This window comes from Microcaecilia unicolor, chromosome 7 (assembly GCF_901765095.1).
Source record: "Microcaecilia unicolor chromosome 7, aMicUni1.1, whole genome shotgun sequence".
In the NCBI taxonomy this organism is placed as follows: Eukaryota; Metazoa; Chordata; class Amphibia; order Gymnophiona; family Siphonopidae; genus Microcaecilia; species Microcaecilia unicolor.
The window spans coordinates 52295721-52321429 of record NC_044037.1 but is presented as its reverse complement, the minus strand read 5'-3'; the positions used below and the strand labels follow the sequence as shown (position 1 = coordinate 52321429).

At 42.4% G+C, this 25709-nt stretch overlaps 1 protein-coding gene across 2 annotated transcripts in view; it reads left to right on the top strand.

Annotated features, from left to right (window-relative positions):
* Nucleotides 1-25709, top strand: part of LOC115473827 (fibronectin type-III domain-containing protein 3A-like) — a 175980-nt gene that overhangs the window by 66912 nt on the left and 83359 nt on the right. For both annotated transcript variants that reach the window (XM_030208946.1, XM_030208948.1), the window contains exons 4-5: nucleotides 2130-2206; nucleotides 13126-13366. In XM_030208946.1, coding sequence (XP_030064806.1) covers nucleotides 2130-2206; nucleotides 13126-13366 — 318 coding nt within the window. The remainder of the gene's footprint in view (nucleotides 1-2129; nucleotides 2207-13125; nucleotides 13367-25709) is intronic.

Below are 25709 nucleotides of genomic sequence, written 5' to 3'. Positions count from 1 at the left end.
GATGGTGGTCCCAGTTGGTCAGCAGGTAACTACTACTACTACTTAACATTTCTAAAGCGCTACTAGGGTTACGCAGCGCTGTACAATTTAACATAGAGGGACAGTCCCTGCTCAAGGAGCTTACAATCTAAAAGACAAGTGAACAGACAGTCCGAAAGGGGCAGTCTGGATTACTGAACGGTAAGAGTTAGGTGCCGAACGCAGCATTGAAGAGGTGGGCTTTAAGCTCTCCCCAGCTGGCTAGAGCATGCAAGCAGGTGATGCCACAGATTAACGAGCCTTCATCATGTGGCTGTCTTGGACTGGCTGATAGCAGCTGTCACGTGAACATCCCCAGATAACAGCCAGCTTTCTTCATGGAAGAGGTTCTTCTTATACCCTTTCCTCTGGTTTGGTGCCATGCTGACTAGAAAAACAAAGTCTGATGTTTTCCAGTGTTTCTTTGGAGGACCAAACAACTGATTTCTTCTGACCACGAAGTCCCCCAGCTCTATAAACAGGGTTGTTATTGAAAGTTACTTTACCTTGCTCAGGCCTTGATGTATCAGCTGTGTGCCTGAGATCTGCAAACAGACCTCTGCATAGGAACTGAGACTGGCCTAAGTCTGTTACAAGAAAGGTTCATAGTGCTACATGCAGGGCATCTGTTGTCCCTACATGAGTATGTCCAGAAATGATGAGAAAAAGTTAGATGATCTGATCAAGGAAAAAGTGAGGATTTAAAGTCCAATATAGAACTAGAGGAGGTATATTGAGAAATAACCAGATCCAAAGTTATGTCCTATCATTTGAGTAGGAAAATGAATCAGTTGCTTAAGGCCAAGTTTGGACAAGAAAGAAAGAAAAGAAACAGAACGCAAATGCAAAAAAAAAAATCAACATGAACATTAAAGTCATCAACTATTAAGAGATCAGAAAAATGAAGCGTCTGCCAGTTTGCAATAATAATTCCCAATCAGCCAAGGAAACAGCAGGAGGACAATAACAAACAGTTAAGACAAAAGAAAGCGGAGAAAGAATCCTAAGCGCTGATCTCGCAGGGTACTGAAACAATTTAGAAAAATTCCATTACTGAAAAGGAGGAGGGTAGGCAGAGTGCCATACCTGCTCCTTTCCTTGAGATCTGAGCAGAGTGATAGGCAATGAAACTGGGTGGAAGACTTTGAAACAAGTATGACTCTTCGCCCTCAGTTTCAGTAAGAGAAAAAATGTCAAGACGTCTAGTGAGAAAAAAGGTCATAGACAAGGAAGTTTTAGAACCAACTGAACAACAGTTGAGCAAAGCAGCTGAGAGAGATACAGTAGGATAAGGGGATACAGAGTGAGAAGAGAGACGAGGTGAGATTTACCATCTGTCGAGTGGTAGGCCTACAAGAGGGGAAGAATCTTGGTGAGTGTGGAGTCCAGATTGTGGGTATGCCCCTGGGGTTGTATGAAGGACAGAGTCTGGTGGCATGGACCTAAAGAGGAAAGTAAATAGAGAAATGGAAAAGAAAAAGCTTAGGCAATAGACAAAAGGAGTTCACTTCAAGGTGCTTGCCCAAGGAGCAAGACCTGTTCCTTGGGCATGCACCTTTATCCCTTTACTTACCCAGTTAGCAGACTGAATATTGCTGCTAACTGGGATTTACCCAGTTAGCAGCAATATTCAGTCTGCTAACTGGGTAAGTAAAGGGATAAAGTTTGGATAGCAAAAGGACTGTCCTATCTTTATCTGCCAGATTACCCAGGTGCTGATCTGAATATCGTCTGGTTCCCAGGTAACTTCGGGTAATCATGCTGACACATATATTTGGTGCTGATGCCCAGACTCGACCTGGCATTGAATATCTTGGCTTAATTCAGCCCGTGGTTCTCAGCATCCCTTAAACATTTTACGGACTATATTCTTTTTCTCATGGGACCAAACAGATTGTTTAATTTTCTCATGTTTCTTGTATCCTTTAACTGTTTTTATAGATTATTCTTTTATTCTGAGAGTAACTTGCTTTTGTGTGTGTGTGTGTGTGTGTGAATGATAGAATAGAGACCAAGGAGTACTGTAAGGGTGTTGAGTTTATTGTTCTTGACACATCAGTTAGTTATGTTAATCATTTGAATGCATTAACTATTTATTTCTTTCTCTTCAGGACCAGCGCAGGTTCCTATGATGTCACCAAATGGTTCGATGCCTCCAATATTTGTGCCACCTGGTTATGTGTCTCAGGTACATATTCATGTAACCATTTAATTTGTGTCATATTCTGTAGGTTTTTTTTTTTTTTTTTTTTTTGAGAAGTGTTGATAAGAGTATGATCAAGCTAGCCAGGCTGTAGCACTATTAAGCACGGCATACAGTGGATCAAGGTTCAGATCCTCTATATGTTTGGCCAATCAGGCCTGAATGTACTGCGGAAGTTACAGTGACAGCAAGGGCTGGCAAAAACATGACACCATGGAAGTGGATTGGAGGACATGTCCATCTACATTGATAGGTAAATGCAACCACATTGATGTTGAAAAGCCATCCTGATGGCACCTGATGGACCCCTATCTCTAAAGTTCAAGAAACCCTTTTATGAGGCCTCTGAGCATGCAAGCTCATTCGTCTGTCTTTTTTTCAAGTGTGCAGATCTTCCGGATGTGGTCTTCTCAGTTTAGAAAAGAAAACAGAGATAGACAAAGAACAGAAGAAATGATAAGCAGGAAGCAAGCCTTGCCAAATTCCTCAACTAGACCAGGAGGGCCTGTCAAATATCAGAGGAAAGTGAGATTCCAAGGGATCCCCTACTGAGATATCTGCAGAAGAGAAAAAGAGCAGTTCAATCTCTCCTCTCCAAAACTAGCCCCCCCTTCCCCAGCCTCGCCAGCAGCACTGGTGAGAATCTCAATCTACAAGTGCCATGTGCCAAAGGACAAAGGAATGGAAGAAAGCTGACCCACTGACTTGCGAAAAACAACCTACCATTGCCAAGTGTGAGCTGTCCTTGCAAAGAGCCGGGGTAAAAAAGAAAAACTTGGAGGTGGTGTTGTGGACAAAGATGATTTTTCTAAAATCTCTGGAGCAGCTAAAACTTCTGGTCAAAAGCAAACATCATGATAAGAAACGTAATGCATTTGATATGCTGCACTTCTGTGGTACAGCCAAAGCGGTTTACATAGTATACAAAGGTACTTTCTCTGTCCCTAATCTAATTTTTGTACCTGATTAAACTTATGGAGGGACCCATTAAAGAGCGGAAACCTCACAATTCAGGCACACCCTCTTCCAAGGGTCATTTACATAGCAAAACAGCCTGAAATAAGCCAGCTTCATTGGAGCAGATCATTTGGACACTAGGATGGTAATTTTATAAGGCGTCACCTAGTTTAAGAGGGTGCCTATTAAGGTGCTATTATATAAAGGCATATAGTTGCCCGTGTCTTTATAAAATTAGAGCTCAAGAGGCAGAAATCATTCCTGTACTGCAGGCACAGTCATTTTATACCTGCTCAAGAGCAAGTGTAAATATCCACACCTAGATCATTTAAATACACACACTTTATTCTCTGTGAGCATATTTACAAACTCTACTTGTGTTCCATCTAAATTGTGCCTTTGTACATGCCTTCTGGCAAAGTATGCAGCACCATGTTAATTCACATACGTGTACACTCGTCAGAATTTAATAAGCCTTTACACACGTTTGAGGCCAATGGAAAAATGATTTTAAAAAATAGTCTCCTGAGTGGGCTTAGTCTAGTTGTCCCCATTTTCCAGTAAGAGGAAACTGAAGCTCCGCAGGGCCATCCTCCTAGCCCAGATGCAAACACCTTGTTCTTAGAACTTGTCTAGCAACTGTTAGAGAACACAGAATCTCCTGAAGGGATCCGAAGGCGTCACTGTCATCTATGCTACACTTCCTCAGCACATCATTCCATGGGAGGATTCACATCATTCTGTGGGAGGGCGGAACCCATTCTGGATTTCTGTCACCTTCAAGATTCTCCTGTCCACACAGAGGATGGGACTCCATGGAGGAAGAACCAGGCTGGGACCTTGTAAACTCAAGGCACGAAGCATCTGCTTCCAGCCTGTTAGAAGCCACAGAGGTGATACTACCATCACCTGAACAGTGATCAGAAGTGAGACCATTGATCACAACAGTGGTACACTACCGAAAGATACTTCTTACGCTTGTTTTCTTCAGAGACTGTTTCAAGTTCTTTCCCTTAGAAAGCTGGAGACCTCAGATGGCAAGCATGATTTTATGAAATATGTCAACGCATCTCAAGTGTTAGTCATTCTCTTGATTCACCAAATCTTTCAGGAACTCCAACTTTGTAACCATAGGTGGGTTATAAGTATATGAAATTACTACTACTGCTACTACTTATAGCTCTACTAGGCATTGGCAATGCTGTACACATTATATACAGGTACTTTCTCTGTCTCTAGTGGGCTCGTAATCTTAGGTGGTTTTTGTATTGGGGGCAGTGGAGGGTCAAGTGACTTGCCCAGGGTCACAAGGAGCTGCAATGGGAATCAAACCCAGTTCCTCAGGATCTCAGCTTACTGCATTAACTGTTAGGCTACTCCTTCATGTGCACTATGTTTTGGTGACAGTCTTTTTGTTGAGAAAATAATATGATGTCTTTTAATCAAGAACCATTGCTTGATGCTGTGTGAGTTATCCACCCTACTGTAGACTAGTCTGCCTCATCCCATGGACCTTACTTGAACTTTTATTGTAATCTTAAATTATTATACTACAAACCCTATTATAAAATTACACCTTTGTAATCATCTACAAAACCAGTCTGGAACAAGTCTGGAACAAATGGGTTATGCTCCTCTACCAGCAGATGGAGACAGGAACAATAACTTGTGCACTGTGTTAGTGTAATTAGCTCAGTATTTTCGATCTCCAGCAGGTGGTAGACTGTCATAGTAGTTCAGTATTCTGGAATTGGTGTTAGTGACTGAGCCTGGCTGGAGCATTGGTTCCTTTGTTGAGTCTGGGCAGGTGTGTGTGTGGGGGGGGGGGGGTCTGGATATTCTGCGTGGGCCCTTGTAGGAAATACATGGAGGATCCAGATCCCTTCCTTTCTCTGGTCCCTCACTCTCACTCTTCCTCTTGACTCAGGTCTTTTCCTCTCCCTTTCCTTGCTTTGTGTCCTTGCTGCCAGTTCAGTATTGGTGCCATGTGGATAGGGGAGCTCTGCAGGGTGCTTGCTATGCTGGGATCGATGTGTTGTCAAAGTAGCAGTACTGTTCAGTGATTCAGGGCTGACAGTGGCATGGATGTGTGGGCTATGAGCTAGTAACTGCAGTGTTTCACAGAGGCCTTGGTTGAGTGTCCCAACTATTGTTCTCATTACGGCAGCCACAAAAGGGAGCTCGGGGCAGTGCATATAGAACTTTTGGTGAGACGGGCCAACTCCAGGGGGAGAGGGGCTGATCCCGAAGTGAGCAGCGGCATCTTTGCCCCTCAGAATACTGTAGTAGTTCTAGTTATATCGCAGGGCTCCCAGTTGTGGTTCTTGGATTTTTCTCAGCCTCAGAGAGGACTTCTGAAGATCTTCCATAATGGTCATTTTTTGATCCTTTGCAGAATTCAGATCCTGATATCCTGCTTTGGGAGGTTATAGCTATCAGTGGTTGCCACTGACCCATCGTGTAAGTACCAGCTCAATTAAATATGGTACTTATACAAGAATGGGCTAAAATGAGAGACTGGTGTTATTTAACCCTTACTGAAGGGAAGTCTCTGTCCATTTTGTTAAACAATATTCGGTGAGATAAGACCTATGGCCCCGCCTTCTAGCTTGCAATACATTTGGCAAGAAGAGTTGTCTCATGCTGCACTAGAGCTGAACTGGCCTTTGTTATGGACTACAGTCAATAGACCTCTACTGGCTACTGGAATGTCCAGGCTCTCCTCTCTTTTTTTTTTATAGCTCATAGAGCAGTATGGACACCATTGTGTCTGTGGAGAGTGGGCATAAGCTACACCAACACTTGTTTGCATTGTACACAAGCTTTTTGGTAGTTGACCATGTGCTGTTTGAATGCCAGGATGTTCAGTCTTTATGGAAAGATTATATGGGTCACGATTAAAAAGATCCTGGGATGTGATGCTGAAATATTGTTGGCCGTTGTAATGCTCCGTTGTCTTCATCCTGCCTTTGCAACCTTTCTTTGTAATCCGAAGTTCATAGATATTCTAATTTCCTGGCATCTAATTAGCTCTTTCCAGCTGGAAAGAAGCAATGTCTCTCAGTAGTACATTTTGGTGGAACTCTCTTTTTTGCCGATACAAGTTTCAGGCAGCAGCAAGAACCCAGGCTTATGATAGTCTGCTAGCCATCTGGAAGCCCATAGAGCCTTTTCTAGTCGCTTCTAAGCTGTAACATGTTCATGTGTGTCTCCTGCTCTTTGTTATGGTTGTACTTTCTACTGCTTTGTTCTTTTGTGTTTGTTTTATTTATTGATTGATTTATTAACCACCTTTATGAAGAGATTCACCGAAGGCAGTGTACAGCAGGTACAGTTTAACATAAAACTTATAATTTTAATACCAGAGATATAATACAATGTTAGCATAATACTAATGGTACATTAATAAGCATGTATTAGAACATTCAGCTAACAGATATGTTGCTAACCATTGTTTGTTGCTTTTGGTTGTTAACTTGAAATCTCAATTAAAAGAAGGGGGGATAGAAATTGGTGCTAAGCTCACAGCATTGGGTGCATCTAAACATCTAAATCTTGTCTTTGGTTTATAGAATTGCCTTCTGAGTTTGTATGTGAGGCAATGGAGGTTTAAGTGACTTGACCAAGATCACAAAGGACTGCAGTAGGACAGGAATAAAGATACTGAAGTGCATGGACCAGGAGAGAGACCCATGGGTAATAGTGTCTGCTCCCATCTGTCCCTACTACCTCTTTCAGGCCCACACAGGCTGAGGCCACCTCATGCTTAATCAGTCAGCACTCAGAACTTTCTAGTGTTTCTCTGGAAACCCAGTAATAGATAACAAAATATCACAATCTCTGGGTGAAACCAAGGCAGTTCCTAGGTATTGGGATCAGTAGTACTCCATGTCAATACTTCAGCCTTAGCCACTGTACGTGTGTAAATCCTTCACACATATTCACAATTCAGTTGCCTTTTTAAAAAACTTCTTTTTTAGTATTTCCAACTCAATATAATATTGGAAAGAAATGTAAGAATCAATTGTCTAACAGCAAAATAACTCTCTGAAAGCTTAACAAAACAGGATAAACTTTAGTGTAGCTGAAACCCTGTCAGATGTATTGAGTTTGAGAGTAGGCCAGACTGAAGTCTTCTCAAAATGGCCAAATGCATTTCTATGGGAGAAGCACTTCCATCTTTTACATTGTAGAAGGACGGATACCCTAACACATAACAGTTAGGGAAACATTTTCTGGTTATAGGCTGAAGAACATAAGTGTTGCCATACTGGGACAGACCAAAGGCCCATCAAGCCCAGTATCCTGTTTCCAACAGTGTCCACCCCAGGTCACAAGTACCTGGTATAGAGTTAACACTACAACATGTGCATACTAAGGAACTGGAAATAATTCTACGAGGCATGCTCCATCTGCTTCCCCCACCATGCCTTCCCCCCATTTGCCGGCACACAATGCTGGTCTGGTTCTTAATGATTCAGAAATGTATTTCATTTTCTTTTTGTTAATTCCACTGCAAAACCTGGTGCCTACCATATTTTTATGCCTATAACACATATTTATACCTTTTTTTGCAAAAGTGTTTAGCACCTGTGCATTGTATGCGTGAGCGCGCACGTGTGTATGTGTGTGTATAGATATAGATTAATTTTTTTTTAATTGGTTGCATGCATCATTCAAAGAACAATGGATTAGAACATATGCTGGATGCAAATTACTCAACAAATTCCCTTTTTTTTTTTTTTTTTTTTTTTTTTAACCTTGGTAACAGCTGTGAAAATCAAAATGTGTGCTACCGTCTCTGTGTGGTTCCAACATGTGTTATATCTGTGTGTTCTCTGTGATGATGTGTTATAAGCATGGGTGTGCTAGATTGTTTTGGTCTTGAATGTCTAGCTAGTTAATACGATATAATGTACTATTGTATATTTTCTTCTCATTTGCTCTGTATGGCAATAATTAGTGACTGACCCATGTAACATACAATAACAGTAAATGGCAGATAAAGAACCACATAGTCCATTCAGTCTGCCCAACAAGATGACTAGAGCTGCGCCCACAACTCTGTGCAGGCCCCAGCCACCCGTACTTAAACACTGATTGTCAGATCTCCCCCATGCCAACCATATAGGCAGTCAAACATGATGGAGTCTTGGTTATAGCAATATATCATTCCCAGATATTACTGACAGTGTTCAACTTACCAGTCAAGATGTCTTTCCCTTCCTCCTGAGCTGCCTTGTACCTTCACAATATTATCTACAACACTGGAGTTACTGAAGCTTCACCTGTCTTTTGCAGTTTGTGGTACACAGACCGTAGAAGTCTGTCCGGCTTCGGCTTTAGTTCCCGTTAGTCTTGTCCAACATACCACTTCAACAGCCGTGTTGTGTTTCCATCCTCTTTCTATTTAGCTAATTTGCTACTGGTTGCTATGTATACTGCTGACTAGCGATGGAGAAACATAAATACCTGTCACCTTGGGACAGAGGTGCTTTTGTGGTTGAACTGTAAAATTTCATCCTTTCAAATATGTTGACAGTAACATCTAATGGTTAAGTAATTTATCACACTTGGTTATCAGTTTTCCAAAGCAAAGGAATGTTTGGGAATTGTTTTGTTCAAACTCTTCTTTCCCTTCCTTCCAGGTCAGAGATTCACAGAAACAGCACAAATGCATATTGAAAAGAATTCCATGAGCCATGCTCCTCCTGCTTTTGTTTTGTCTATTAGAAGTAAATATTTTATTCACATGCCTCTTACAGGGATCACTAAGAAGAACCTGACACACTGGCTTTGATGTCCTTTAGGGCTTCCATAAGTAAATTTTGAATAGCAAAGAAGGAAATATTATTGGGAAACATAATTAGAAATATAGATAATGGAGGTCATTTTGGAAGGGTTAGGTGGCACAACTAACTCTGTACCACACATCTTATTCCCATCATATATCTGCACTTGGTCCTTCAGCTATATGGTAAGTTGTATTGTAGAAAATGATTAGCATCCTATCCATTACTTGAATGTTCTAATCCATGTTTATTAGGTGTATCATTAGTATTATGCTAACATTGTATTATATTTCTGGTATTTGAATTCCAGTGCTGTTAAATGTGCATATTTTTGATACTGTTTCACAGTAGTTCTGTTATTAAGGTTTGGGTTTACTGTTTTCAAGTTTACCTCATTTATTGTATTTATGTGTATACTTGGCTATTTTACTATTGTTATGCTGTTAAAATAATTGTAAGTTTTATGTTAAACTGTACCTGCTGTACACTGCCTTTGGTGAATCTCTTCATAAAGGCAGTTAATAAATCCCAATAACTAAATACATGTAAACTGAAAGTTTACATGTGTAAATGGTATATAGTGTAACAATGTTACGATTTACATGTGTATGGCCACAGCATGTTCAGATTTCTGGGGGATGTAGTGTGGTTGTGCTTTTAAAATGTGTGTTTCCAAATTTGGGAGAATGCACATGTATTTCAAAAAATTTCACTTTCAGTATTTATAACTTTCCAAATCATACAAGTGTGAACATTTGGACATTTGAACAGTGTGCGTGAAAAAACACTTTAAAAAGCCAAACATTTGATGGCTCCTTTAATTAGCTTCGTTTTATGTGTAGTTTTACATAATGCAGCTGCTATACTTGTAATGTTGCTGTTGGGACGGTAGGCCAGAGTGGGCCAATTGCCTGGGCAGACAAATAAGAAAGAACTGAATAGAGGGATTGTGCAGACCTGTAACGTAGTTTAAATATGAAAGACATGGTTGAGGACAAGGATCTTGGATCAGTGTGTGTGAACTGTATATCAGTGCTGATGAGAATGTTTGAGTGTGACAGAAAAGGTGACATTGTAAGCTCTTCAGGCACAAGGGACTTAATTGCCTTAAAAGAAGCCTTCATGGAGATGAGATATAAGGGAAGGTACCAGGAGCTAACTGACTCTGGAATGTTAGGAATTTAGAGCAACAAATTGTAGCTGGACAGGACAAAGAAGCAGGAAAGATTATTCTGAAACTTGGGAGGGATGAAGACTGGGTGAGAGATAATAGGTGGAAAGAATAGATAGGCAGATTAGAAGGAGGGCTAGGGAGATGGGTGAAAAAAAACTATAAAATGAGAGAACACATTAGCCCTTCTGGGGAGGATCTGATGGACCTCTGGGGAGCCAGGTGTCTGCTAGTTCTTCCCAATTCTAATCTTTTTTTCTCTTTTCTAAGCATTAGTAGCTGCTTGCACTCTGCTTTCACTTATGCTTATTGACTGCTGTTTGGAGTGAAGAAAAAATAAAGAGAAGTTGCTGACTTAACCGGTTGTGTGAGAATCATTTGGTACGCTTCACCCATCGCAGAGGTGGTGTGAAGAAGGTAAACCTCATAAGTGAGTGTATGCTCGTGCTGCGGTCTGGCAGTACAGTAAGCACCACCACCTAATACCCTGCGTAAAGCTGTTCTAGTTTTGCATGTGTTTTGTTTTTTAAAGTCGCTGTTCCACTGTATGTGCAAGCAGTTACGCATGCACTTCTGCGTGATATTATATATGCGTTACAAAAGATTCTGTGTTCAGTTAGCCTTTTGCAAAATACTCTGGTAAAAGTTTGAACATTCCTTTACTGACCTAGATGCACAATGCAGAATGGGATTTTATGCCTCTTTGCAGCATCTTGTTGTGTTGTAAATTGTCTTTCAATTTAGATGTTGGAGAAATAAGGTCCAACAAACTATTTGTAGGTGATTGTATTGTATTGGACTGACTTAAAGGCCAAAGAAAACAAGGGAAAACAACTGGGTCAAACCATCCTTTTGTTGTTTCTTGACCTAACATCAGTAACAAGATTGCAAAACAATGTTGTGGACTGTGCTGTCTTTTCGGTGACTTACTACTACTACTTATCATTTCTATAACGCTACTAGATGTACACAGCACTGTACACTAAACATGTAAGAGACTGTCTGTCTTGATTAGATTGTAAGCACTATCGAGCAGGGACTGACAGAACAAATAAGGGATTAGGGATTATGATTGGAATGATAAAACAGACATGGATACTGAACAAGTGAATAGGAGTTAAGAGTTAAAAGCAGCCTCAAAACGGTGGGCTTTTTGCCTAGATTTGAATACAGCCAGAGATGGAACTTGACGTGCTGGCTCAGGAAGTCTATTCCAGGCTTACGGTGCAGTAAGATAAAAGGAACGGAGTCTGGAGATGGCAGTGGAGGAGGATACAGATAAGAGAGATTTACCCAATGAATAGAATTCCAGGGGAGGGAGAGTGTAGGGAGAGGTAAGAGTGGAGAGGTACTGAGGAGCTGCAGAGTGAATGCAATAAGAGGAGTTTGAACTATATGCAGAAATACATAGGGGGCCAATGAAGCGACTTGAAGAGAGGGCTAATGTGAGCGTAGCGACAAGAGCGGAATGTAAGTCAAGGAAGCATACAAGACTGAGCAATAAAAATTCAGAGAAGCGAAAAAATAAAAATTAAGGAAAGAATAATAACCCCCCCCCCCTCCCCACTAAGGTGACAATTGTATTAATTTGCTCCATAAATTAGATGCCACAAAAAAGCCACGCTGTTATAGATTACGAGTGTAAGGTGGCATTGGTGCAGTAAAATACAGGCATATGACATATCCATGCTGAACCCATGTTAACGCCCCATTGCAGTTGCATGCTAAGACAATGAAGTACACATTTTATAGAATAGAGCCTAGTGCTTACACACACAACTGCCAATTACTGGTGTTAATTGCGTGCATAAGTGCTATTTATTTTATGTGTACCTTTTATAGAATTGCCTTTAAAACTTGGGAAAAAATGAGAAAAAATCAAAATAAAACAATGTCAAATAAAATAACACCTCTATAGCAAACTATATGTATCTACACAGTCTCTTAGTTAAGAGGTAAAAAGACTTCAGATCCCCGGTGCCATTCCCTCTCTTTTGAACAGCACCGCTCCGCTTCACCGCTGGTTCTTACAAATTTTAGCATTTATCTTTTCTACGGGCGGAACGCCATAAGAGGTACGGCTAAAATCATAAAAGAAGAAGTGAATACATGAGACGGAGATACACAGCTAGACATTAAAGAAAAATTGTTTGTTTTCAGGGCAACATCGATAGAGTTGTAAGCTCTTTGAGCAGGGACTGTCTCTCTTCTATGTTTGTGCAGCGCTGCGTACGCCTTGTAGCGCTATAGAAATGCTAAATAGTAGTAGTAGTAGTTTTGGCTCCTAACGAAGCAGAAGTGAAACAGGAGCTCGCTGTAGAGCGAACCTACCAGAAAAACGCCCGTAGAAAAGATAAGTGCTAAAATTTGCGTTTTAGAATATATATTGACTGCATAATAGCAACTAATAGAGGAAATTTTGACTGATGAGGATTCCCGCCTGTTACCGCACTGGTATTTGTAAGAACCAGCGGTGAAGCGGAGCGGTGCTGTTCAAAAGAGAGGGAATGGCACCGGGGATCTGAAGTCTTTTTACCTCTTAACTAAGAGACTGTGTAGATACATATAGTTTGCTATAGAGATATTAGATTGTTGAACTCGCAGAGCAAAAAGTAGATGGTTTAAACAAAATGAGGAAAGTAAGGAGAAAAGTTTTGCCTGGTACAAAAGTGCTTAAATTTTCTAAACATATTTTATTCCAGGGAGCATAGCTAGCAAAGCTAGTCAATTACTACTTTACTGGACTATCGCCTACACTCGTAGGTCCTTATTTCTACATATTAGATGAATTAACATGGAAACCACAATATTTGCTCAGTTTAAACTGACAGGAACAGATATTCCATTTGTTCTTAGACAGAAGGCCATTAAGCTGTGTTTTGCTCAATTTAGACCTCAAATTTTATGAATGCTTTTCTTTGCTTCTCAAATACAGTGTTTGTTTGTTTTGGTAGTCATACCTAAATGTTTATCTGAACATGCAGGTGGTAGAAGAAAATGGAGTTAGGAAGGTTTTAGTGTTACCACATTCAACGGAATTTCATCCTTCAATGCATCCTGCTCCACCACATGTGACGCACTTTGTGCATCCTCATCCTGCTCTGCTTCCCCACCCAGTGTACCCTCCAGTTCCAGGGTCAGGAGATATTCCACCACAATTTATTCATCAACATCCACCACCGCCACCGCCACCACCCCCACCCCCACATATTTATCAAGAACAAGGTAAGAATTGATTATTTCTACCCTGCTTTTAAATAAAAAGAAAGGAGGCTCTTTATCTTATTTGTCTATGCTGTCTGTTGTTGGATTTCTTAAGTTATTTTTGCGTACTTATCAGCAACAAAAAAAGACCTATTGTGGTGTATACCCAGGCTCCTCACAGTAATTTTGTGGTCAACACGTGTGTCTCATGCGCTAAAAATGGATTTTGTTTTTAACACCAGGAAGAGCTTAGTGTGTTCTGCATTAATTGGTTAGCATAGCTACATTGCTCTGTGCACTAATATAGGTGGTGGTAGGGACTCACGCGCTAATGGGAAAATTAGCACCTGGCAAGTATTGCAAAAAATAGAAAAAGCGGCCATTCTACCCATGCGGAAAAATGGCCTTAGTGCATCCTTACATGGGTCATTCCCATGCAGTTGGGTAAGGGCCCCGTAGTAAATGATGACAGATAAAAACCTGCGTGCTCCGTCCAATCTGCCTAACAGTCATCTTTATTATCAATTCATGATTGAACCGTCAATCCATTAATGTTACTAACATTTTACTCGCTATGTTGCACTCTAAGATTTTTCCCCACCCCCACTGAGATACTCATAACATACAATATGAACATGGTATAAAATAAGCATACATGATCCTGATCTGTCCTTGCCATTTTCAGGGCTCAGACATCAAGTCTTCCCAGCACTGGCTGTACTTCCCAACTATTAGAGTTGCCATCGAAGCCTACACTAGCCCATCTTGATCTTTCTTGCCATATACGGGACACAGACTGTAGAGGCCTTTCTGGCATTGGTCTTGCTTTCCCACTGCTGAAGTTGCCATCTAAGCACCACTCTTGCCCATCATAAATGAATTCATAGCTGTCGATGTGTTAAGTTTTGTTTTGATACTATCTTCTTTCTATTTAGGGATTCTTTGTGTCCCATTTTTCAGTTCTATCACTGTTTTTGTCTCCACCAGGAGGGCATTGTGGGCATGTACCACCACCCTCTCTGAGAAAACTACTTTCTGATATTACTGTTAGGTCTACGACCCTGCAGCCTCAATTTATGTCCTCTAGTTTTACCCATTTCCCGTCTCTGGAAAAGATTTGTTTGTAGATTAATACCTTTCAAGTACTTAAAGGTCTGTATCATATCTCCTCTGACCCTTCTTTCTTCTGGCTATACATACTCAGTTATTGAAGTCTCTTCTCATATGTCTTTTGGCACAGTTCTGATGCAATTTTGTCACTTATCTATGGAACGCTTCAAGTCTTCTTAGCAAGATGCGGCCTCCAGAACTGAACACAGTATTCCAAGTAGGGCTTGCTGATGGCTTGTACAGGAGTGTTAACACCTCCCTTTTTCTCCTGGTTATTCCTCTTTCTATAGAACCTAGCAGTCTTCTCGCTGCAGCCACCACCATGTAATATTGTATCGAATCACAGCCTTGAGGTCCTCACACAATCATCTCAAGGTCTCTCTCCCCATCTATGCATATCAGTCTCTTGCCCCCTAGCACATGCAGCTCCTTTGGTTTCTACTCCCTAAGTTCATCACTCTGCACTTCTTCGCATCATATTTAACTACCAAACATGAGACCATTCTTCTAATGTTTGTAGGTCTCTTCTCATGTTTTCTGTTCCCCCTGGAGTGACCATTTTGTTGCAGATCTTCGTGTCATCTGCAAAAAAAGGCATTTTTTTGAGGGGGTAAGCAAACATGTGGACAATGGGGAGCCGGTTGATATTGTATATCTGGATTTTCAGAAGGCGTTTGACAAAGTGCCGCACGAAAGACTCCTGAAGAAATTGCAGAGCCATGGAATCGGAGGTAGGGTATTATTATGGATTAAGAACTGGTTGAAAGATAGGAAGCAGAGAGTAGGATTGCGTGGCCAGTATTCTCAGTGGAGGAGGGTAGTTAGTGGGGTCCCGCAGGGGTCTGTGCTGGGTCCGTTGCTTTTTAATGTATTTATAAATGACCTAGAGATGGAAATAACTAGTGAGGTAATTAAATTCGCCGATGACACAAAATTATTCAGGGTCGTCAAGTCGCAGGAGGAATGTGAACGATTACAGGAGGACCTTGCGAGACTGGGAGAATGGGCGTGCAAGTGGCAGATGAAGTTCAATGTTGACAAGTGCAAAGTGATGCATGTGGGTAAGAGGAACCCGAATTATAGCTACGTCTTGCAAGGTTCCGCGTTAGGAGTTACGGATCAAGAAAGGGATCTGGGTGTCGTCGTCGATGATACGCTGAAACCTTCTGCTCAGTGTGCTGCTGCGGCTAGGAAAGCAAATAGAATGTTGGGTGTTATTAGGAAGGGTATGGAGTCCAGGTGTGCGGATGTTATAATGCCGTTGTATCGCTCCATGGTGCGACCGCACCTGGAGTATTGTGTTCAGTACTGGTCTCCGTATCTCAAAAAAGATATAGTAGAATTGGAAAAGGTACAGCGAAGGGCGACGAAAATGATAGTGGGGATGGGACGACTTTCCTATGAAGAGAGGCTGAGAAGGCTAGGGCTTTTCAGCTTGGAGAAGAGACGGCTGAGGGGAGATATGATAGAAGTGTATAAAATAATGAGTGGAATGGATCGGGTGGATGTGAAGCGACTGTTCACGCTATCCAAAAATACTAGGACTAGAGGGCATGAGTTGAAGCTACAGTGTGGTAAATTTAAAACGAATCGGAGAAAATTTTTCTTCACCCAACGTGTAATTAGACTCTGGAATTCGTTGCCGGAGAACGTGGTACGGGCGGTTAGCTTGACGGAGTTTAAAAAGGGGTTAGATAGATTCCTAAAGGACAAGTCCATAGACCGCTATTAAATGGACTTAGAAAAATTCTGCATTTTTAGGTATAACTTGTCTGGAATGTTTTTACGTTTGGGGAGCGTGCCAGGTGCCCTTGACCTGGATTGGCCACTGTCGGTGACAGGATGCTGGGCTAGATGGACCTTTGGTCTTTCCCAGTATGGCACTACTTATGTACTTATGTACTTATGTACTTTTCCTTTTAACCCTTCGGCTATGTTACTGACAAATATATTTAACAAAATTGACCCCAGTACTGATCCTTGAGGCCCCCCACTACTTACCTTTCTTTCCTCTGCATCAATTTAATTTATCATCACCCTCTGTCATATGTCAGTCAACCAGTTTCTAATTCAGTTCACCACTTTGGGTCTTAAGTTCAGTCTGTTAAGTCTATTAATGAGCCTCCTATAAGGAACCATGTCAACGGCTTTGCTGAAATCCAAGTAGAGTACATCTATCACATGTCCTCGATCCATTTCTCTGGTCATCTAGTCAAAGAAATCAGTCGGATTCGTTTCATGCGATTTTCTCTTGGTAAAACTGTGATGCCGCAGATCTTGTAACCTGCTGGATTCCAGGAAGTTCACTATACTTTACCAGCGTCTCTATTATTTTTGCAACCAATGAAGTGGGTCTTACTGTCCTATAGTTTCCAACTTCTTCTCTATTACAACTTTTGTGAAGAAGGACCACATTTGCTCTTCTCCAGTCTTGCAACACCTTTCCCATCTCCAAGGATTTATTAAACCAATCTTTAAGAGGACACTACTGGGATGGAATTTGTCCAGTCCCATTTCTTTGTCCACTTTGTTTTTCAAGTTGTTCATAAACACTTTCTTCCATGAACAGTGTGATGTCTGCTCCATTCCCTTGTATACCTTTTGTCAGCCAATCAAGGTCCTTCTCAAGGATTTTCTTTAATGAACACAGAACAGGAGTATTTGTTTAGCATTTCCACTTTTTCCTCATCACTTTCCACATGGCAGTTAAAAAGTTAGCGCACCTACAGTGCAGCATAGTAAACAAGGCCCTTGTTGACTGAACCATGTAGTATGCTAGTGTATGGTCACATAAGCATAAGCACATAAGCACCGCCATACTGGGAAAAGAGCAAGGGTCCATGAAGCCCAGAATCCTGTCTCCGACAGCAGCCAATCCAGGCTTCAAAAACACGGCAACCCCCCCCCCCCCCCCCCCAAAAAAAAAATATTTAATAATGTTCAATGGATTTTTCCTTTAGGAATCTGTCCAAACCCCCCTTAAACTCCGCAAGGCCAGCTGCTGTCACTACATTCTCCGGCAACGAGTTCCAGAGTCCAACTACGCGCTGAGTAAAGAAAAACTTTCTCCTATTTGTTTTAAATCTACCATATTCTAGCTTCATCTTATTACTACTACTACTACTACTATTTAGCATTTCTATAGCGCTACAAGGCGTACGCAGCGCTGCACAAACATAGATGAAAGACAGTCCCTGCTCAAAGAGCTTACAATCTAATAGACAAAAAATAATGTAAGCAAATCAAATCAATTAATGGGTACAGGAAGGAGGAGAGGAGGGTAGGTGGAGGCGAGTGGTTACGAGTCAAAAGCAATGTTAAAGAGGTGGGCTTTCAGTCTATATTTAAAGGTGGCCAAGGATGGGGCAAGACGTAGGGGCTCAGGAAGTTTATTCCAGGCGTAGGGTGCAGCGAGACAGAAGGCGCGAAGTCTACAGTTGGCAGTAACATAGTAACATAGTAGATGACGGCAGAAAAAGGCTGCACGGTCCATCCAGTCTGCCCAACAAGACAAACTCATATGTGTATACCTTACCTTGATTTGTACCTGCCTTATTCAGGGCACAGACCGTACAAGTCTGCCCAGCAGTATTTCCCGCCTCCCAATCACCAGTCCCGCCTCCCATCACCGGCTGTGGCACAGACCGTATAAGTCTGCCCTCCACTATCCTCGCCTCCCAACCACCAACCCCTCTTCCCCTCACCTGCTCCGTCACTCAATTTCGGCTAAGCTTCTGAGGATCCATTCCTTCTGCACAGGATTCCTTTATGCATATCCCATACATGTTTGAATTCCGTTACCGTTTTCATCTCCACCACCTCCCGAGGGAGGGCATTCCAAACATCCACCACCCTCTCTGTGAAAAAATACTTCCTGACATATTTCCTGAGTCTGCCCCCCTTCAATCTCATTTCATGTCCTCTCGTTCTACCGCCTTCCCATCTCCGGAAAAGATTTGTTTGCTGATTAATACCTTTCAAATATTTGAACGTCTGTATCATATTTGAAAGGTAGTGGAGAAGGGAACAGATAAGAAGGATTTATCCATGGAACAGAGTGCACGGGAAGGGGTGTAGGGAAGGACGAGTGTGGAGAGATACTGGGGAGCCGCAGAGTGAGTACATTTATAGGTTAGTAGGAGAAGTTTGAACAGGATGCGAAAACAGATAGGGATCCAGTGAAGCGACTTGAGGAGAGGGGTAGTATGAGTAAAGCGACCCTGGCGGAAGACGAGACGGGCAGCAGAGTTTTGAACCGATTGGAGAGGGGAGAGGTGACTAAGTGGGAGGCCAGCAAGAAGCAGATTGCAGTAGTCTAAACGAGAGGTGACAAGGGTGTGGATGAGGGTTTTGGTAGAGTGCTCGGAAAGAAAGGGGCGGATTTTACGGATGTTGTAAAGAAAGAAACGACAGGACTTGACGATCTGCTGGATATGAGCAGAGAAGGAGAGAGAAGAGTCAAAGATGACCCCAGGGTTTTGAGCTGAGGAGACAGGGAGAATGAGAGAGCCATCAACATAAATAGAAAACGGGGGGAGTGGGGAGGTGGGCTTGGGGGGAAAATGAGAAGCTCGGTTTTGGTCATGTTTAATTTCAGGTGGCGTTGAGACATCCAGACAGCAATGTCAGATAAGCACACTGAAACTTTGGTTTGGATGCAAGGTGAGATATCAGGGGTAGAAAGGTAGATTTGGGAGTCATCAGCATAGAGATGGTAGGAAAAGCCATGGGATGAGATTAATGAACCAAGGGAAGAAGTGTAGATAGAAAAGAGGAGGGGACCAAGAACAGAACCCTGAGGTACGCCGACAGGCAGAGGGATAGAAGTAGAAGAGGATCCACCAGAGTGAACACTGAAGGTGCGGAGGGAGAGTTAGGAAGAGAACCAGGAAAGGACAGAGCCCTGGAATCCAAGTGAGGACAGGGTATCGAGGAGTATGCTGTGATCGACAGTGTCAAAAGCAGTGGAAAGATCAAGAAGAATAAGGATGGAATAGAGACCTCTGGATTTAGCCAGTAATAGGTCATTGGAGACTTTAGTAAGCGCAGTTTCGGTTGAGTGGAGAGGGCGAAAACCAGATTGTAGTGGGTCAAGAATAGCATGTGAGGAGAGAAAATCAAGGCAGCGGTGGTGAACAGCACTCTCAAGTAATTTGGAGAGAATAGGGAGGAGGGAGATGGGTCGGTAATTAGAGGGACAAGTAGGGTCGAGTGAAGGCTTCTTAAGGAGAGGTGTGACCACAGCATGTTTAAAGGCAGTAGGGACAGTTGCAGTGGAAAGTGAGAGGTTGAGAATGTGACAGATAAAAGGAATAAGAGCAGGTGAGATGGCATTAAGAAGGTGGGTGGGAATGGGATCAGAGGAACAGGTGGTACATTTTGAGGAAGAAAGGAGAAGTGTAGTTTCCTCTATAGTAACTTCAGGAAAGGAGGAAAAGGAATGAGGGGAAGGAGAGAGAGGGGAACGGACTAGTGGAGGGAGAGGTGGCGAGGTAGAGAATTCAAGGTTTATCTTTTGAACCTTGTCGTGAAAGAATTCAGCAAGGGTCTGAGGAGATAATGAAGGGGGAATTGGGGGAGGGGGCACCTTGAGGAGAGAGTTCAATGTGGTGAAGAGAAGTCGAGGGTTAGAGCCAAGAGAGTTGGTCAGTTGGATATAATAATCCTGTTTGGCGCGTAAAAGAGCAGATTGGAAGGAGGTCAGCATGAATGTAAAATGTAAGAAATCAGCAAGGGCCCGAGATTTCCGCCAGGTTCTATTATTGTTTGAAAGTGTAAACAAATGCTTCACATCTGTCTGCTCTACTCCACTCATTATCTTGTAGACTTTTATCATATCGCCCCTCAGCCGCCTTTTCTCAAGCTGAAGAGCCCTAACCGTCTTAGCCTGTCTTCATAGGGAAGTCATTCCATCCCTTTTATCATTTTCGTCGCCCTTCTCTGCACCTTCTCCAATTCCTTTATATCTTTCTTGAGATGCGGCAACCAGAATTGAACACAATATTTGAGGTGCGGTCGCACCATGGAGCAATACAACAGCATTATAACATCCTCGTGTTTGTTTTCCATCCCTTTCCTAAGAATACTCAACATTCTGTGCGCTTTCTTAGCCGCCGCAGTACACTGAGCAGAAGTTTTCAACATCTTATCAACGATGACTCCCAGATCCCTTTCTAGGGATGTGATGTGACTCCTAACACGGAACCTTTCATGACATAGCTGTAATTCGGGTTCCTCTGTCCCACATGCATCACTTTGCACTTGTCAACATTGAACTTCATCTGCCACTTGGACGCCCAATCCCCCAGTCTCGCGAGGTCCTCCTATAATCTTTCACAATCCTCCTGCGACTTGACGACCCTGAATAACTTAGTGTCATCTGCAAATTTAATTACCTCACTAGTTACTCCCATCTCTTGGTCATTTATAAATATGTTAAAAAGCAGCGGTCCCAGCACAGACCCCTGAGGGACCCCACTAACTACCCTTCTCCATTGAGAATACTGACCAATCCTACTCTCTGCTTCCTATCTTTCAACCAGCTCTTAATCCATAATAATACCCTACCTCCGATCCCTTGACTTTCCAGTTTCCTCTGGAGTCTTTCATGAGGCATTTTGTCAAATGCCTTCTGAAAATCCAGATAGACAATATAAACCGGCTCCCCATTGTCCACATGTTTGTTCACCCCCTCAAAAAAATGCAGAAGATTTGTGAGGCAAGACTTCCCTTCACTAAATCCGTGCTGACTTTGTCTCATCAGCCCATGTTTTTGTACGTGCTCTGTAATTTTATTCTTAATAATAGCCTCTACCATTTTGCCCGGTACCGACGTCAGACATAGTGGTAGAGGTGTATAGCAATCCCCTTACTCCAGTACAGTTTCACTCTGTGGTTTAAGTATAAAGTATATTCTTTCAGGTCTTTCAAATTGACAGTGACATCTGATGGTTAAATATTATTTTCACACTTGGTTTCATTTTACCATTCTTTCAAAACCAGTGTAATGGTTGGGAACCACTCTATTCAAACTGCTTCTTTCTTTTAGTCAGAGAGACACACAAGAGTTAACACAGATACATACACACGCATGCACATATATGCATATCAAGGAAATGGGATGGGATTTGATATATCACCTTTCTGTGGTTACAATCAAAGTGGTTTATATGTTCTGTATAGGTGCTTACTTTGTACTTGTAATGGAGGATTAAATGACTTGCCCAGAGTCACAAGGAGCTGCTGTGGGAATCGAACCTGGTTCTCAGGCCACTACTACTCCTTTATGAGTCATTCTTTGTATGCTTTCTCCCCTTGTATATTAATCCAGTTATGATAAGGGCAAGGATCAAGCTTGTATACTGTTTCAGAGGAGAGCTATGCATTGTTCAACACAAGTTGTTCCTGCCTAAAAAACTATTTACAGACAACTTGGTATTCCTCATGTTCCTTTTGTAGTTCTAAAGGTTAATGGGTAGTGAGACTTAAGGACACTGGACCATGAATTAATTCATCAGTTTCTGTCTTGATGTACGTTGGTGACTTAAGAGGATGTGGCCTAACATATTTGGCCAGAAGAGTTAGGTGCTACCAGCCAGGAAGGACCCTAAGATCTTTATAATTCCTTCTTTACAAGAAATCCAAAGGAAGAAATTTTGGGATAAGGCCTTCTTGTTAAAGGGACCATAATTATGGAATTCTATGCCCCTCAAATTAAGGATTGAGGAGAATTTTTATATGAAATATAAGAAAGACATGGCTTATTTAGGGGAAGTAATTAACTATAGAGCCCATGTGATGGTAAAAAGATTGACGAATTGGCAGAAAAATTTAAGAAGTACTGTATGTTGGATGGGCAAAGGGCCAGAGTTTATGTAGTGATAGCTTGGGAAGGTGTTTTCTGTTGTTTGATTTTTATTGTTCTGTGATATGGTTTATTTTTATGATATTGATTATGTGATTCTTTCACAAACTGTACTTGTGGTTGGGGAACAGTATCAGTAAAATGAAAAGAAAAATTGCTTGTCATCTATACCAGACCAGTCCAGACTAATTGGTTGTGTCCATCTACCAGCAGAAGGAAAGAGAGAAAATAGTTCCAAGTAAACCGCCCCTTAAGGGTATCATGGAGCCTGGAATGTTCAGTATTTTCTCTGTCTCCTAGTGGATGGTGGACAGATCGTGCAACTGCTCTGGATTGCTGGCTGGGTAGCGCCTGTCCCAGATTCTTCTGGTGACAGAGGAGCCAGGGGTGTGCTGGTAGCCGTGTTGGGGCTAGTTTTAGATGATACTTAGTGGTCCTGAGTTCCTCATCTGCTAGGTAGGGTGATAGCCAGTGACCCTGGTTCCCTCCCCTCCCCTACCTCCCCTGGCTGTCTTTCTAGCAGGGTGATGGTTGATTGTGGCATGGAGTAACTTCTCTCCCCTGTGGGGTTCTTCCCTTCTGTGGTGGTAGACATATCTGAATTTCTGCCTCTGAGGGAAGCTTTTATTTATTCCTGTCACTAGTGAAGAAGGTAGTTTACAAAAAAAAAAAAAAAAGGAAGAAGAAACTTTGTTTTTCCCCCTCTTTTTCTGCCTCTGAGGTAAACCTTTATTTATTCCTATCACTAGTGAAGAAGATTGTTAAAAAAAAAAAACCCCAAGAAATTTTTTTTTTTCCTTCTTTCTCTTGCCTGTACCTGATTTATTTTCCCGCCTTTGGCAATGTATTCTAGGGGGCCGCTTGCAAAGTTTCTTTGAATTTTGCTGGCTGGCGTCTGATTTTGATCTTGGACCCTTCCGAGCTGGTACCAGTTGCTTTGATTTTTTTTTTTTTTGTGGGGCATGGCTCGTGTCTGGATCACGAAACTCAGTTGTTTTTCTCCTCTTCACGCTCCTAGATGGTGGCTGGTTCAGAGAGCGGCCCCGTTGCTGGAACTTGTACCTTTGCGGTTCGGAGGTCTTAGTCTGCCATTTCCAAAGTGGGAGAAGTCTCTCACCGGCTCTGTTTAGCTGCAGGCTCGGTCTTTTTAGTTCAGGGCTATTTTTTCTTTCCTGTCAGCCTTACGCGGCTGTTGGACAGTTCTTTTTCAGACCCTCCGGTCTCTGCTGCTTCAGGCATCTTGCTTGAAACGCCCCTGATATTTGATTCTTGTTTTGGCAGCAGTTTTTCCTCCCTTCCTTAGGGAGGTTCTGGTTCTCTCGTCCCCATGGATCCCTCCTATCTGCTCTGGTTTGTCTGCAGGGTACTTTCCTTCTGGTAGGGGTCCGAGTTGCCCTTGGTGTGCAACTGCTAGCTCAAATCCCTATTCTGAGTACCCTCGGGAGTGCTATTCTTGCCAGTCTTTTGCTTGGACTCAGTTCAGTGTCTTTTTATGGGAATGTGCCTTTTTTTAGGACTAGTTTGCCACAGCTCTTCCTTGCTTCCCTTGCTTTCGGGCGGGAGTTTTAGCCTGGCACAGATGCCTCTCTCCTGGCACATTTGGCACTCCTTCCTTTTTCTGTAAGGGGCACAGTTCTTTCCTGCTGAGCAGATCTGTTGCTGTGCATCTGGATTATCGCCTCTTAGCTCTGCGCTTTTCTCTTCTTTTCTGCAGGGAAGTGACTCTGTTCTAGGTCTGGAGTTTGACTCTCCCTTAGCTGGTTTTTCCTCAGTTTGGTGTTAGTGGCCAGCTTCCTCTTTGTTCCTGGCCTGGCGAGAGTTGTTACGTTACGTCAGGCGAGGGTGGGACACGGAAGGAAGGAGTGGCCTGCCCTGCTGCTGCTGCTTGCTGCGAGTGCGAACTTGGTGAAAGGAGGTGTTTAAGGTTAGTTCCAACTTCCGGGAGCGACAGAGGGCGGGTGGGGAGGGGGGGGGGGGGGTGGCGACCTCGGGTGGAGGGGGGGGGGGCGGCCTTGTCTGGCTCTCGGCGGCCCTGCTTTAAAAGAAAAAAACTTTGCTAGGTCTTACTTTTGGGGGAGGCCTTATATTTTACAATTGCAGCAAGACCTCTACTAGGTCTTATTTTTGGGGGATGTCCTATTTTCGGGGAAACACGGTACTATTTAACATTTCTAAAGCGCTACCAGGGTTGCGCAGCGCTGTACAATTAACAAAGAAGGACAGTCCCTGCTCAAAGGAGCTTACAATCTAAAGGACAAAAAGTGCAGTCAGTCAAGATTGAGGCAGTCTAGATTTCCTGGATAGAGGTACAATGGTTAGGTGCCGAAAGCGACATTGAAGAGGTGGGCTTTGAGCAAGGATTTGAAGATGGGTAGGGAGGGGTCTTGGCGTATGGGCTCAGGGAGTTTATTCAAAGCATAGGGTGAGGCGAGGCAGAAAGGGCGGAGTCTGGAGTTGGCGGTGGTGGAGAAGGGTACTGAGAAGGAGGGATTTGTCCTGTGAGCGGAGGTTATGGGTAGGAGCGTAAGGGGAGATGAGGGTAGAGAGGTAGTGAGGGGCTGCAAATTGAGTGCATTTGTAGGTTAGTAGGAGAAGCTTGAATTGTATGCGGTACCTGATCGGAAGCCAGTGAAGTGACTTGGGGTGAGGGGTGTATTATTATTATTTGCTGCAGTTATATCCCACATTTTCCCACCTATTTGCAGGTTCAATGTGGCTTACAATATAATACAACGACAATCACATTGATGGAATAAGAAAATCAGAATATAGATTACAGATAAGGTGCATAAGAATATCATGGCAATCATATTAACGGAGTAAGAATTTCAGAATTGTTGCAATTTAAGGTGCATAAGAAAATTCTGTAGAATAAGAAGTGGATAAATAGATAAAACATAACATAATGATATCAGGACAAGATAGAATAATTTACATGCAGCAAATAAATAATAATAATAAATATTATATTTGCTGCCTTTTAAGAAGAAAGAGACTGTGGATGGGCCTGACTTACTTTCCCCTATTTCACCAGACAGTTTGAATTTGACTGCTTTTTTTTTAGTCATCTAAAGAGGAGCTGGTCATCCTATCTACACTATGACATTGGACTATGATCGTGACTGGATTAAGCATCTTTATTTTAGGCATAAGGAATCTATCTTCTGTACTTTGAAAGTAAGAGTTTTTCCTGACTTGGCAAAAGCTACTCAAAAACATTGCAAGCAATTTCTTTGATGAGGCCCCGAGTGGTGGCTATTGGGTGCAACCTTTTTGTTAAAATTTTCTTGCAGATGTGTTAAGATGTAATAAGCAGACATTTATCTTCCTTGATCCTTCTCAACTTGTGTAAGTAATAAAACTGTGGCAGAGGGACAAACTGGTTTTTCG